At 39.8% G+C, this 15,311-nt stretch overlaps 1 protein-coding gene across 2 annotated transcripts in view; it reads left to right on the top strand.

Moving 5' to 3' along the window:
* Positions 1-76: 76 nt before the first annotated feature.
* The window catches only part of LOC122651354 (SCY1-like protein 2), a 49,066-nt gene continuing 33,831 nt past the window's right edge, over positions 77-15,311 (top strand). Inside the window, exons 1-4 of one of the 2 annotated variants that reach the window (XM_043844723.1) lie at positions 77-683; positions 7,472-7,576; positions 8,638-8,748; positions 10,297-10,479. In XM_043844723.1, coding sequence (XP_043700658.1) covers positions 195-683; positions 7,472-7,576; positions 8,638-8,748; positions 10,297-10,479 — 888 coding nt within the window. In that variant the 5' untranslated portion in view covers positions 77-194. Of the gene's footprint in view, positions 684-7,460; positions 7,577-8,637; positions 8,749-10,296; positions 10,480-15,311 lie in introns of both variants that reach the window. The other variant, XM_043844724.1, reaches the window with a different exon arrangement.

Here is a 15,311-nt window from a genome sequence, read left to right as displayed (position 1 = left end):
TACCGTCGGTAGGAGCAAATTGAAGAAATTTCTAAGGAAATAGAGAGAGAAGAGAGAGAGAGGTGGAACTTGGAAGCGCTGAAACTTGCTGGTTCATCTGTTCCATCGATCGAAGCTACCTCGTCTTCTTCCTGATTTAAAATTGCTACTCTTAATTAAAATTCAAATTCACTCTGTATTGGAGTCTCTCAGCCATGTCTCTGAACATGAAAACCCTAACACAAGCTTTGGCGAAGACCGCAGCTGTGATCGAGAAGACGGTTCAGACTACTGTACAGGAGGTCACAGGTCCAAAGCCCCTTCAAGACTATGATCTCCTAGAACAAATTGGATCTGGAGGACCTGGCCTCGTATGGAAGCTCTACTCTGCAAAATCCCGTGGATCCACTCCTGCGCAGTACCCGATCGTCTGTGTTTGGGTCCTGGACAAGCGTGCACTCTCCGAGGCTCGGGTACGAGCAGGTCTCTCGAAGGCAGCTGAAGACGCTTTTTTCGATATGATTCGTGCGGATGCTGCTCGATTGGTTCGGCTTCGACACCCTGGAGTTGTTCACGTGGTTCAGGGTTTGGATGAGAGCAAGAACGCAATGGCGATGGTCACTGAGCCGCTCTTTGCTTCTGTTGCTAATACTATTGGTGCTGTTGATAATATTGCCAAGGTGCCCAAGGAGCTTAAAGGCATGGTAGGTAGTGGAAATTTGTTTCAGTTGCAGGTTTTTGGTTCTCAAATCAATTCATGTTGCCGTGAATCTGAATTATCATTCATTTGCCATGTTGTTCTGAATTCTTTATGCAAAATTGGAAATTCGCCGTGGTTTTCTTTATCGAGAATAGATCCATTACGCTTTCTATTTTAATTTTTCTCTGCCCCTCATTCCTCCTGCCGGGATGTTGGGCTTCCCACTAGCTTGCCTTTGAAATTTACTTCCTATATATATATATATATTTTTTTTTTTTTGTGACGACGTAGCATTCAATTTAAGGGAGCAAAGAGGGTCAAGTTTGACCAGCGATGGATTCACAGTGTGGATGTTGAGTAAGGTTTACTCAAGTGCATGTTACCTCTCTGTCGGCTGGGGTAGTTACACTAGAGTTCTGAGTTCCTTTAAAATTTGGCCGTTTTTGTTGGTAATGGGATCAAAACTATTTGGGTGAATGATAGAGTGGTTGGTTGTCTTCCTTCTCATTATCCACTTCATTTTAAACACTATTGTCCTCCTAAACATCAAAATGTTCCCCCTTGAATGATACTAAGGACCAGTAGGTTGTATTGGGTGATGTAAGTGCACAAAATTGAGGCATATACGTCAAAGATGAGTTGAAATGTTTTTTTGAAAGATATATAATCTGCGACCTTAATGAATACTAATTAAGATGTTAAGAAGGATGCAGTGACTTATACGTCCATAAAAGTCCCAAGGGCTTTTTTGATGCAGCTTCACTTTTTTCCTAATAAATTTTTTTCCCCATATATAGAGTTTGTTAGAAAACCAGAATCCTGTAACCAGATTCAAGAGGAAGGAGAAAGAAGAAGAAGAGAAGAAGAAGAGAAGAAGAAAAGAAACACAGACTAGAGAATGAGAAATCTAGCTTGCGATCATGGAAATTGAATACCTGATTGCAGTCCTTATCTTAATTATTTTTTATGGCTGAAGACATAAAATAAATATGATGAACAAACCTGTCCCTAGCCCAGCCGACCTACCTACAAAAGAATAAAAACTGATGAACCAAAAATACCACTACTAAACTAACTTAAACTAATACACATTCTGTTGACTAAAATACTCTTAGTATCTCAACACTCCCCCTCAAGCTGGAGCATACACATCACCCATGCTCAGCTTGTTACATCTAGTACGAAAACTGGGGGCAAACAAAGCTTTTGTAGGCATCCCAACTGAACTGGAGAGGTAACAAAAGGAGTCTCAATCAGCTTCTTCATAACAGCATCACGAACAAAATGGCAGTCCACCTCTATATGTTTGGTTTTCTCATGGAACACCGGATTACTAGCAATATATATAGCAGTATTAGCAGCTTGATTACCGTATATCTTCATTGTAAAAGGAACAGGGAAACCCATCTCCAAAAGTAAGGACCGAAGCCACATCAACTCAACAGCAGTATGGGCCATAGCCCTGTACTCGACCTCGGCACTGGACTTGGCAATAGTTGTCTACTTTTTACTTCACCAGGTGACTAGATTACCGCCAATAAACGTACAATATCCCATAGTGGAATGCCCGATCGCTAGCAACATCAGCCCAATCAGCATCTGAAAAACCAACCAACTCCATATGCTTTTTAGGCCGATAAATAAGACCTTTACCAGGAGCACCCTTGAGATACCTTAGAACACGAACTACTGCATCCCAATGAGCCTTTTAAGGAGAGTGCATAAACTAACTAAGGACACCAACAACAAATGAAATATCAGGCTTGGTAACTATGAGATAGATAAGCTTCCCAATCAAGCTTCTGTACTGATGCACATCCTTGAGAGCTTCACCATCACTGACCCCAAACTTCGGGTGAGGATCCATTGGAGTATCCACTGGTTCGGATGCAAGCGTACTAGTATCTGACAATAGATCTAAAACGTATTTCCTTTGAGACAAGCTGATTCCCTTCTTACTCCGAATCACCTCAATACCAAGAAAATAATGTAGCTGTCCAAGCTGAAAGTGCTACTCTAGATAACTTCTTACCTCTGTAATACCAGCCATATCATTTCCAGAAATAATAATGTCGTCAACATACACAATCAAAATAATCATTTTTGGTCCTTGACGACGAACAAAAGCAGAGTGGTCAGAATAGCATTGGGAAAAACGTAATAGTAATACTGAATTTCTCAAAGCAGATCGTTGGTGACTGCTTGAGGCCATAAATTGCCTTATGCAATTTGCAAACACGACTACCATTATCCCCTGAGCAACATACCCTGGAGGTTGCTCCATATATACTTCCTCATGCAGATCACCATACAAGAAGGCATTCTTAATATCCAACTGAAATAAAGCCCACTCAAAGTTAACAACAAGAGAAATAAGCAGATGAACGGAATTCAACCTAGCAACAGGGGAGAAAGTCTCAAAATAATCGACACCATAGGTCTGAGTATATCCTTTGTCAACCAGATGGGCCTTTTAGCTGATCAACAGAGCCATCAGGATGATACGTAACAGTGTAGACCCAGTGACACTTCACCAGTCCTTACCGGGAGGTAAATCAACCAAAGTCCATGTCTTACGAGTCAAAAGAGCTTCCATGGCTGCTTTCCAGCCAAGAATAAGTAAGGCTTCAGTATGTTTGGGGACGGTATTGGTAGATAACGAGAGAGCAAAACTATGAAAAGAAGAAGGAAGATGAGATAAAGAGACATATTGCTCAATGGGATACACAGCCATGGATTTATTAGAAATTTCCAGCCAGAAATTTGGAAACATAGAATTCATTCTGTTGAGTCTTCAGCTTCTCAATATCAGTGATAAGGGGTTGAAAGACATCCAGTTCTTTCACCATGCCCTTGAAGGCGCCGTAATACTCCTGTAATGACTTCCCAGATTGCTTGAAGTTGAATAACTTGTCATATAGATCTTAAATTCTGGTCATGTTCTTCTCTTGAGAGAAGGTTTTCTGCAAGTCATCCCACACACCCTTGGCAGTGGTGTGAAACATAATATCTGGTTCCATGCTGTTCCACAACCAGATAAGGACAATAGATTCTCTTTCGTCCATTCTTCATAAGCCTTAATGGCCGATTCTTCCATACTGTCAGATGCTGGAGGTGAAGATGTAATATATTGAAGTTTCCCCTTTGCCATAATGTACACCTTCACAGGCAAGGTTTAAAATCTCGTTTCATTTCGGTGTTTCGGTCTGACTGAAATTTCGTCGAAATATGGTATTTTTTCTATGAGTTTTGCTTGGCCACTTGTGGGTGTAAAATGCCGAAATGACCGAAATTTCACCTAAAATTTAGAAATATTGCATTTTTTCAATTCGAACTTGCGTTTTGTTTCGACTCGACTGAAATACTTGAAATATTCGAGATTTCGACCGAGACGAAACGAGTTTTTGAACTATGTTCACAGGTTGGATCCATAGCAAATGATTTTAGCTTCCCTCGAGCTTGATAGAGGTTGTTTGGACATTGACATTGTCCGAAGCAGCCTTGGAATCAGCCATGATGACAAGAGTAATAAGAAGGGCACCAGCAGCAATGAGAGAAGCAAGAGTCGACAGTAGCACACCAGAAATTATCAAAACAGCAGCACAGCAGAAAGAAAATTTTCAATGTAGAAGACCCCTAGATGATCAACCATCAATAAAAGAACCAACAGTACTAGGGGAGGCATGAGTTTACATCACAGCTGCAGTAAAAAAAAATCAAGACTAACAACTCTCTACCGCTAGTGACAAAAATTTTTTTGTGTCAAATCTGGAACTGCAAATCATCATGAATGGATCCATATCTGATCCTGAAACTCTGTTGTCGATAGCTTCAAGTTTCCATAACAGTAAGGGCAGCAATGGGTGGCTGCACACCACAAGGAGAGAACCTAAAGATCGATCAGTAGAAGGAGAAAAGAAAACCCTAAATCTGATTGCAGTAGGCTCTGATACCATGTTAGAAAACCAGAATCCTGTAACCAGATTCAAAAGAAAGGAGAAAGAAGAAGAAGAGAGGAACAGTAGAGAAGAAACACAAACTAGAGAATGAGAAACCTAGCCTGAGATCATGGAAATTGAATACCTGATCACAGGCCTCATCTTATTTATAATTTATGGCTGAAGACATAAAATAAATATGATGGACAAAACTGCACCTAGCCCAGCCGATCTACTTTCAAAAGAGTAAAAACTGATGAACCAAAAATAACCCTACTAAACCGACTTAAACTAATACACATTCTCTTGACTAAAATACTTCTAGTATCTCAACAGAGTTATTTAATAAGGATATGAAGAATGAGTAGATCAACGCCCTCCAAGGAGGGCAAGTCTGAACTGGGATCACCCCCAAGACACTCGATAAAAAGAGTTTAAAATATGTTTTGCAAAAGAATAATACTCCAAAGAAATCTGAGCATGTATAAAACCCAGTTGTATATGCTGTCTGCCTCTCATTACTACTCCTGGATTCCTAGTGAGCTGTTCAACTAGGATTCATGATAATTGATATGCATAATGAGATGAGAAAACTGATACAGTGTGGATGATTTTTCCCATAGTCCACATGTCATCCTAATGCCCCGTGGGCACAGATTACCCATAGAGCTTCCATTGCAATCTTAAAGCCAACTTCCCAAAAAATAACACTGCTATCTCATGTCGTAGAATTGAATAGCTTCAATAAAAATCCACTGGAATTCCTTCAGTTACCTTGTGTAAAGTTCATGATTTAGATTCAAGTATAGAGATGTCCACTGGAACTCCTTCAGTTACCTTGTGTAAAGTTCATGATTTAGATTCAAGCATAGAGATTGGCATGGCCCATTGGACCCAAAGATGTGTGAGTGGTCCAATGAAAAATGTCTCCTCCTCCCCTACGGGGCCTACATGATTGGAACTTGTCTTGATGTTCTTGCTCCACTTCAGTTAATGCGAAATTTCGAAAACTTTGGCTATTATAAGCACACTTTTTCTTGTTGATTATGATTATGAATAGGAACATACACCGACACATTGGCTAATATGAGAAAGGATCTGTGCATAGTCTGCTCTGCTCATGAGGTCTTCAATCGAGGTGCTGGCCTTATACATTTGTTGAAAAGGTTTCAGTGGGATTTCCTAAGGGAGTGAGGGAAGTGATGAATTTTCATTTCCTTCTTATTGTCATTGGTATAAGATATTGGAATTCAATAAATTAAGTTACATCCACATGGGATCAAACCAAAGTGGCACAAGGGAAGCACAATAATACATCCATGGACTGTGAGGTTATGTCCCCTGTAAATGAAGCCCCCATTTGCCTCCATGAGATGAGATGTTCAATCTGGAAGAAGATCTAGCATTTTTGGAATAGTTTACAAGCTCCAATAGCGAGTGGCTAAGACTGAAAAGGGCTGATAACTGTACTATAGTGAATACCTTGCAGTTTTCGGAATATAATTTCCAAGTACAAGTTTTCAAAGATTGAAACCAACTGATGAATGTGTGGCATCCCCCTCCAGTGCGAGCTCTTCATAAACTAGCTGATGTGAGAGCCTCTAATAGAATCACCTGAACCTCCTGTAGGTCAGAAGTATACAAACAAGATGTTCCCCAGCAAGTGAGAGAGTTCTTTTATTTTTTGATAAGGGTGAGGCAGAATCTTTTGAATTTGACAAGCTTATGCTGTTCTGCCAATTTGACTGAGTCAAAACTGTATCGTATACATAAGGGTGTGTCTCATATATACATATATCTATGTAGGTACATAATTGATTACCAGAACCACAGAAGAATGTATGGATATCCTCATATGTGTTTTGAGTCGGATCACTGAACTCTTTTAGCATTCTAATCTTGTCCTTCATAAGGCCAATAATATCTTTGCACCTTTATGGCGGCATTCTGCTTTTCTCATAAAAATGTTCTTTCCCTTTCTTTCGAGACCTCTACCATATTGCAGAAGGCACTTCTTCTACTTATACACATCGTTCCTGTGAAAGTGCAATCTTGCGTTGAAGCCTCTTGTAATGAATCCCTCTTGATATTGGAAAGTTCAGATCTCTACGTTATTTAAAGGTGCCCTGTATGAAGCAGCTGGAATCTTCCCTTTTCGGCAAAAAGCATGGTATGGCTTGGGCATTGCACCAGCATCTCATTCAGGGTCTGACACACATCTGAACAGGTGTGGGCCCCACATATATGGATAGGAGAGAGAGTACCTAGGGTTGATGCAGTACATCATGCTGTGGGCAGTGCAACTGCATGGGTCTGCAACCCATCTTCTGACAGGTATATAGGAGGACATCCTCAGGGGTTCTCCACTGAATTCAACCACTGGAGTGATGCTCCACAGGGCACTGCTTGGAATGATCTTTCATTTTTGGGGACAATCGACTTAAAGTTGAAGTCTTAGGAACCACTCTCAGAATTTCTTTGTAGCTGGATTTGTAACTTTAGACTCGAAGCTGTCTCAAAGAATTTTAAATTTCTGATAGGGGCTACCCAATTTAATAAGTTGGGTTTTGCTTATGAAGTATGAATCCAATAATGCTAAGCATGCGGGAATTGCATTCCCAACTTTAAGATCTTTTTTCCTAGTTGTGCTGTTCATAATTTTGTTTTGCGTTAGTGGGCATTTTTTTTTTCTTCCAATTACTGATGCAATTGTGTTGCAACCATCTTATTCTTCTGCAAAATTAAAAGAGAAACCTTAAATGGGCCTTAGTGTTATATAGAAGTGTTTCAGCCTCCAATTTATCCGTGGTTTTAGTTTGTATCTTTCTGAAAGAATTTTTTAGTTTATTTGCAGGAAATGGGATTGTTGGAGGTGAAACATGGTTTGCTCCAGGTTGCTGAATCCCTGGATTTTCTCCATAACAATGCCCGTCTCATTCATCGGGCTATATCACCTGAGGTTACACCTTCCTTATCTTATATTTCTTATATATTTGGCTTTTTCTAAATGAATAAAAGAAATTTATTGAAGAAAGAAAGTAGGATCGCATACATATAGCAACAACAACAACAACAACAAAAAATTTCTACCTAGACACCCCAACCTTAGCTAATTCATCAGCTGAGCCATTATCTGGCCTCATTCTCGATAAAAATGAGATGTTCCCTTTCCCCTTGGAACTGAGGGCTCTATCTTTCCTATTGAGGTGTAAGGATTCCATGGAAGATAACCATCTAATGATCAAAGCTTCGTCCCCTATGATATTCAGATCATCCTATCCTTGAGTTGTAAAGATTTCTAACCCTTTAATGACTCTCTTCAAATCTGCATTCTGTCTGAGCAGAGTCCCATATATCAATTGGACCATAAAAAACCAATCTAATATTTCCATGATGGTACCTGTCAAGAATTTTTTTTACCATGGTCCTTAAACACCCGTCTAATGCCTGCAGGTCCATGATTACGGCATAAACTGCCATCAAAATTCAAGATAATAACAATAAAGTGGACCCAGACTGCCCTATCAAAGTCATAAATGATGAAGGAATGAGAAGTGATATGATATTATGGTTTGCACTTCAAACAAACCTGAGGGAATATGAAGCTTCTCCTAACTCTCCTTTGCAACCTATCACATATCTGAGGCTTTGAGCTCCCAAGCCAGGGCCTACTTGGTGGGGAAGGAGGGGGGCTGAAGTTTTCGACAATCAACTTGTAAGGGAATTCTAGTAGTCCATCTGTGATCTGTCTAGGAATAGTAGGCAAAAAGAAAAGTGATTGGGAAGGGAAGTTATCACTGCTATTTAAAGATAAAACCTGCTTGTCTGGTTCACTAGAGGAAATAAAAGCATCATCAAGATCTCCAAAAATTCTGAATTCTTGCCTCTGCTAAATCCCTGGTCCTACGTTAAACCACTAGAGTTGATTAGATTGAATGTCTTATACCCAAACATCAGCACTCTTTGCGTTTGTCCTGTGTTGTGTGTGATATGTGTTAATAATCTGATCTGCTTTTGCAGACTGTGTTTATTACGTCTAGTGGAGCTTGGAAACTTGGTGGATTTGCCTTTGCCATCTCTACAGAACGGACATCAAATGACTTGACTAATATACAGCCTTTCCATTATGCAGTGAGTTTTTCCAATATGGCTGTGTTCCATTTGATTTCACTCATATTTTCGTTGTTTTCTTATTTGATATAAAATTGATGCTGTATCAACTTGGCATAACTACTGCAAGTTTTTGATTTGGGAATTCTGCCTTCTTGATTATTTAGGTGAATTAGCTACCACCTCTTGATCTTAGGGTTGCATCTTTTGTGGTCCTCTGATGTATCCTTATCTTCTGATTTTTATTTTCTAAAGATAGCATATTGAAATACTACTGCTGGGTGAATTTATGTTGCAAATCTTGAGTCCCCTTAACCCCCTCCAGGAAGAAAGTGATTAATTCCATGACAAACACTTTTCCAATTTCTTTAATGGCTCTAAGATGACAGCACACCTTGTTGACATTTCACAATTTTACGTTGATTTATGTGTAATTTTTTTTTGATGAACATACTTATATTATATTCTATGCTTTGTTTATTGCATTTGACATATGTTTCATATAAGCATTTTCTATAAAATTATCATTGCTATATTCCATATAGTCATATACTGCACGCCTAGGCAGGTGCCTTGTTGCCTAGGTGCCCCTCCAACATCTTGGGTTGCCTAGTTGCTGTGACACTATGCTGTAGCAGTGATCCTTCTCTCTGACAGTCTTTCTCAATTCTTTATTTTCACCTCTCTCTCTCTCTCTCTCTCCTTCAGTCTCCAGTCTTCGGTCTCCTGCGAGCTTTGGAATTCCAACGATGTAAACTTTTTTTTGTTGTATTTTACTGATTACTTCCATCCTCGCTTAGGTATTCACTCATTTGGCCTTTGTTCGCGGGATCTGATATTCCGAATTCCTGCCTGATCTTCAGTTATTGTGATAGATCCAGTGATCTTACTTTGTTCTAGGTTTTAAAATCCGGGTCCCTATTTTTCGCATTTAAAATTTTCAATTTCTGATATTTTTCTTCTTTCCGTTCTCTATTTGTTTGCCCATTGTCTTTGGTTTCAAATTTGACACAATTAGGTTCAAAGCAATTTACATTATGGATTTGTGTAGAGGTTCTAAAACTGGTTCCTCCTCATTTCTATTGTTCTGCTGCCATTCTTACCTGTTTCTGTTCAGGTTTTTTTTTTTTTGGGAACTTTTTTGGTTACAATTGGGGTGTTGGATGTTGGAGACAGAGAAGAAGCACGGCTTCCCATCCTCACTTCTTCTTCTTCTTGATCTCCGGCAAAGCAATGTTTCTGCTGAAATTTCCGGCAGAAGCGGCTGTTGTCTTCTTCTTCTCTCTCTCCCCCCCTCCAAAATTGGTAGAAGAAACCAAACCGGAACCGTTAATAAACTGATTAATCGGAACTGATAACAAACCGATTAACTGGAACCAATTAGTAATCGGTTTCGGTATGACCACTTGGAACCATTTAATAATTTGTTTGGTTTCAGTTTAAGTCCATTAAATCTCGTATTGAACTGATAAACACCATTAGTTGGTATTACAAGGCTAAATCTTAATGATCTGTCATTAATTGATCTTTTTTTAGCTATGGATTTCATGACTAGATTTGAAATTGCAGGAGTATGATGTTGAGGATTCTGTACTGCCTATTCAACCATCTCTAAATTACACTGCTCCTGAATTGGTTCGGAATAAGCAATCAACAGTTGGATGTTCTTCTGACTTGTTCAGTTTTGGATGCCTTGTGTACCACTTGGTTGCTCGCAAGCCTTTTTTGGACTGCCACAACAATGTCAAAATGGTAATCCTCTGTATAAATCTGTGGTTATTTTTCAGACATGGTCTTATTCGTATTGTTGTTTACCTATTGTTTACTCCAATTGTTGCTCAGTCCCCTTCTCTTTAGAGGATTATTGCAGAGTTACTGTTAGTTTCTCTTACAAGTGCATGCATCTGTTTCACTTTTCTTCATCTCTCTTTCATGGAGGATTTCAAGCCTTTCTTCCAGATTTTTTCCTTCATTGTTTTTCCATTTATTTATTTCTAGAACTTTAATCAAGATTATACGAACTCTTTCATGTCGTCGTAATGTAATACTGATTTGAAGAGTTAAAACAGTACCAAACAGATAAATAAATAACCAGATTTAGGGAGAAAACACATATAGCAAAATCAGTAGGCCAGATCAAGCTATAACTCAGGTTGAGTACTACTGTTAGAAGGGGTGATCTTTACCGAAAGTTTCAGCAAGATCCAATGTCTGGATCTGAGATTATAGTGGATTCCTAGTGACACTAGGACAAGGTCAATTCTGTTAATTTAGAACTCAGATAAAAAAAGATGGCAGATTCAACACATCAGAATATCAACATGTATTGTGAATTTCAGATCAAACAGATTGTGAAATTGAAAACAGAATCTAGAAGTCAATAGAGCAATTCTGTAATCAGAATTGAGATCAGCAACACAAAGCTCCCAGAATTTTACACTCCTAGCAAGGATAGGGCTAGAAATTGGAGGGAGAAATGGACAGATTAGCAGAAAATAACAGAAGAACAGTACCTTAAAGAAGCATAAACAAGGGCAATGCCACCCAGGCTTCCTGCCGCAAGGTGCTGGCTGGATCACGCACCAGTCACACCTTAATTCCACAAGGAAGATCTCCACGCAAGGAGGAAGGAAGCAGCAGTTTTTTTTTTCTGAAAACAAATCATGGTGAAAAGACCCCTAATGCATTTTATTTATAATATTTGAATCGGGCTGGGAATCCCCCTAGCCGATTCCCATTCCAACTCAACAGTCCTTTTTAAATTCTAATAGCCTAAGTACTCTTTAAAAGCATGTTGTCCTAACTTAAAACATTGAAAGACAATAAAGTAAATATCTAACTTAAATTGGACCAAACAAACCACCGATTCAACTGAGTCTGACTCAAAACAACTTAAAACATAAAAGAAACGGCTGAAAGCTAGAAATAAAATGAACCCAAGCCTTGAAATAGGCTGGGCCAAGCTAGGCCTTCTTGGTCCTCCTGTGATATGTCTTCAGTACTGCATCAACTCTCCCCCGACTTGAAATCATTCGTCTCCGATGAATTGGTGAATGACATGTAGCGTTCATATAAATCCGGATCGAGACGTTTGAAGTCATCCGTGTGGATCCAAGTGCATTCGTGTCTTGGACGGCCTTTCCATTTGACTAGGAAAGCGTGATAACTGGTTCCACGTTGATAACTGGTTCCACGTTGAATTTGTTTTGCAAGTGTCATCCAAGACCTCTTCAAATTCATCATCAGCAGGCGGCTGTAATTGGGGCAGCCTCAGCATATGTTCAGTGTCACCTTCATCTGAGTGATGTCCCAGGTATAGGTAGAGATTAGCCACATTGAAAATATTGCTTATGGCCATATTATTAGGCAACTCAAGCGCATAAGCATTTGGTCCCATTTGTTTCAGCACTTTATAGGGACCCATCTTCCTCAGGTGGAGTTTTGTATTAGCACTAAGTTGAAACGTCTCAGGATTAACACAAATCATCACCATGTCTCCTGGTTTGAACTCCACATGACGATCGGTTGTAGCCTTATACACATCATTGCTCAAAGCTATCTGTCATCGAACGTCTGTGTGCACTTCAGTAATATGACGTAAGAACTCATCAGGTTCAAGGCTGATTCGAGATTGGGGTGCAAGTGGAACAAGATCAATAGGTCGTCAAGGTTGAATTCCAAAAAGTTCTTCAAATGGAATATGCCTTGTCATCCTGTTCACTGAGTTATTATATTCAAATTCAGCAATGTTGAGGATGGCTGGCCATGTCTTCTCAAAATCTCGAATGAGACATCTCAACAAGTTTTCTAAATTTTTGTTTACTACCTCTGTCTGTTTGCTAGTTTGCAGGTAAAACATGTTCGAAAACTATAGTTTGGCCTGAAGTGTATGTGGAAGAGCTATGTGGTGACGATTATGTGTGATGGTTGGACTGGGCCCACGAGATAGTCCATCAATTTAATGGTTTATAATGACAGAAGGACAGTATTCCTAAAATCTGTGGATGCATCCAAGGAGAAAAATGATGAAAAGTACAATTATAAGTTGTTGAAGGAGGTGGTTGGGGAGGTGGGAATGGAGAACGTTGTCAGGTTGTGACGGACAACGAAAGCAACTTCAAGAAGGCCAGTCACAAGTTGATGTATAATAGTAAGTACCGGCTCTTCTGGACGCTTAGTGCAGCCCCTTACATTGACATGATGCTGAAGGACACGGGGAAGGTAAAATTGTTGCAGTATGGTTGAGGGAGCAAGACAAGTAGTAAGTATCTGCTCTTTTGGACCCCTTGTGCAGACCATTGCATTGACATGATGCTGAAGGATATGGGGAAGGTAAAATCAAGGTACTAAAACTCGAGTCTCGGTACCAACTTGACTCTTGGAAAAACCGAGACGAGTCGAGATCTCGCCGAGTTGGTGTATTATTTTTTGTTTCAACTCGAAGCCTCAACTTTGGGTCAACCTGAGATCTGAGATCTCGCCGAGATATGTCGAGTTTTGTCCAATTAGGTAAGGTATTTAAATGGTAGATGGGTTAAAATAATGGGTCGAAACCGAGATCCGAGATCTCGCCGAGATCTCTCCGAGATATTGCACTTTTGAGACTCGTAGGCAGTCTCGTCTTGGATTTTCCAAAAATCGAGAAACTCGGCGAGATCTCGCGAGTTCTTGAACTATGGGTAAAATTGGTGTAGAGTGTGGTTGAGAGAGTAAGATAGGTGAGCACTTTCATCTACAACCATGGATTTGCATTGAACCTTCTAAGGGAGAAGTGTCAAGGGTACTTTGTCAGGCCCAACTTCACCCAGATTCACCACAAACTATATGGCATTAAAGAGCTTTTTTTTTGGGGGGGGGTTAAGGTGGATGGACTCAGATCTATTTTTGCATCTAAGGAGTGCTTTGGGTGGAGGGAGTTGAGTTCCCCTGCTAGTTGGGCAGCACATGCAACCATTTCATCTGAGAAGTTTTGGGGCCAATTGAGTAATCTGGCTAAAGTTTTAGGTCTTGTTGTATCGGACCTTAGGATGGTGGACTTTGCTTTCAAGCCTACCATGCCACAATATGCTGTTGTGGGCATGAGGAAGGACTGCGTCTACAATGTGATGCCATGTGGCAGTAGGAGCTTCCTGAAGATTATCATGGACCGTTGGTTTACATATGTTTATTTAGCCTAAAACAAGGTTTCCATGAAGAGTATCCGAGCCTAATATAGCCATTTGGCCACCTAAATGATCAATCAAAACATCATAAAAAAATTTCACCATTTTGCCGAAATTTTGGCCAATTTTGGTTGACTGAAACGGTGAAACGAAACAAGTTTTCGAACCTTAGGCTGGATAATGTAGCTCTAGATAGGAGACAAAATCCCACTAGAGGCCAAGCAATAGGATCTAAATAAGGCTGCTGGTTTGGCTGGGCAGAATTAGGGTTTTTAGGTTAAATTCTAGGGTTAGGTATGGGGGAATGGGGTAATGTATATCTGATTTTAATAGGCAGGCTTTGGGGAAGCTATTAAAACAGATTTTAACAAGTTTTGAAACAAAATTCAATTTCCAGAATTTTTAGGGTTAGGGTTTGGGTTTTAGGGTTTAGAATCTAGGCTGAAACTAGGGTTTATAATGGAAATCTGAACCAGGGGTTAGGGTTGAGTGTTCAGATGTGTAGGAGGGAGGTTCGAGTGGAAGGGGCTAGGATTTGAATGGCTGGAAGTATGAGATCAGGATTCTAGGGTTTGGGGTTTTAATAGGGTTTTATAGAACTAGGGTTTTAAGTGAGAATTTGGGACAACAGTTCAGTTCGAGTGTAGAACTGATGGAGGGGAAGCTGTGATCAGAATTTGGTAAGATTCTGATAAGGGGTTGTTGCTGGATAGGGCTTAGATGATCTAGGGTTTTAAAAATTCAAACAGAAAATAAGAGGGATCGAATGGGGGGAAGAAGAATGGATGGAACAGAAAATTAAGCTTCAAACTTACAGCAGGAATCCACTGGCAGCAGCTTGAAAATTGAGGGAACCTCTCGATCTTCTCGATGCAAGGAGTCGCAGGAGTCCACCCACCCTATCCACCTTGAGATCCACAAGGATATACACTCACAAAGGAGCAGGAACAGCAGCAGCAGCAATCGGCCAGCAAAGAGTCTTTTTTTTAATCAAAATTCAATGTGGGGGAGCCTCCACGATTTATTATATTTATAATATGGCTAATGCCAATTCCTATTACAAATTAAAGTCTTATCCTTCACAAAATCGTGGAAGGGACCTAATTAAACAAAGCTAAAAACTTAAAACCCTGAAAAGACCTAATTACCCCTATTAACTCAAATTAAAAGGATCTAACTTAAAACAACTAATTTAAAAGAAGATTCCATACTAGCCAATAGGATTTAAGGACATATTAACCAATAGGAACACTTCACTTAAATTAAGCCAATTGAACCAATTGGGTGCAACCAATTCTAAACCGGTTCAATCTAAAAACAGGAAAATACACTAAGTATGGACAATAACCAGCAAACAAACCTACTCTACGGCTCCCTAATCAAGCCCTAAGTTCAGGACTTCTTCTTCTTCCTACATGGGGC

The sequence above is a fragment of the Telopea speciosissima genome, chromosome 2, assembly GCF_018873765.1.
Source record: "Telopea speciosissima isolate NSW1024214 ecotype Mountain lineage chromosome 2, Tspe_v1, whole genome shotgun sequence".
Taxonomy (NCBI): Eukaryota; Viridiplantae; Streptophyta; class Magnoliopsida; order Proteales; family Proteaceae; genus Telopea; species Telopea speciosissima.
This window is presented reverse-complemented; position numbering and strand designations above follow the sequence as displayed.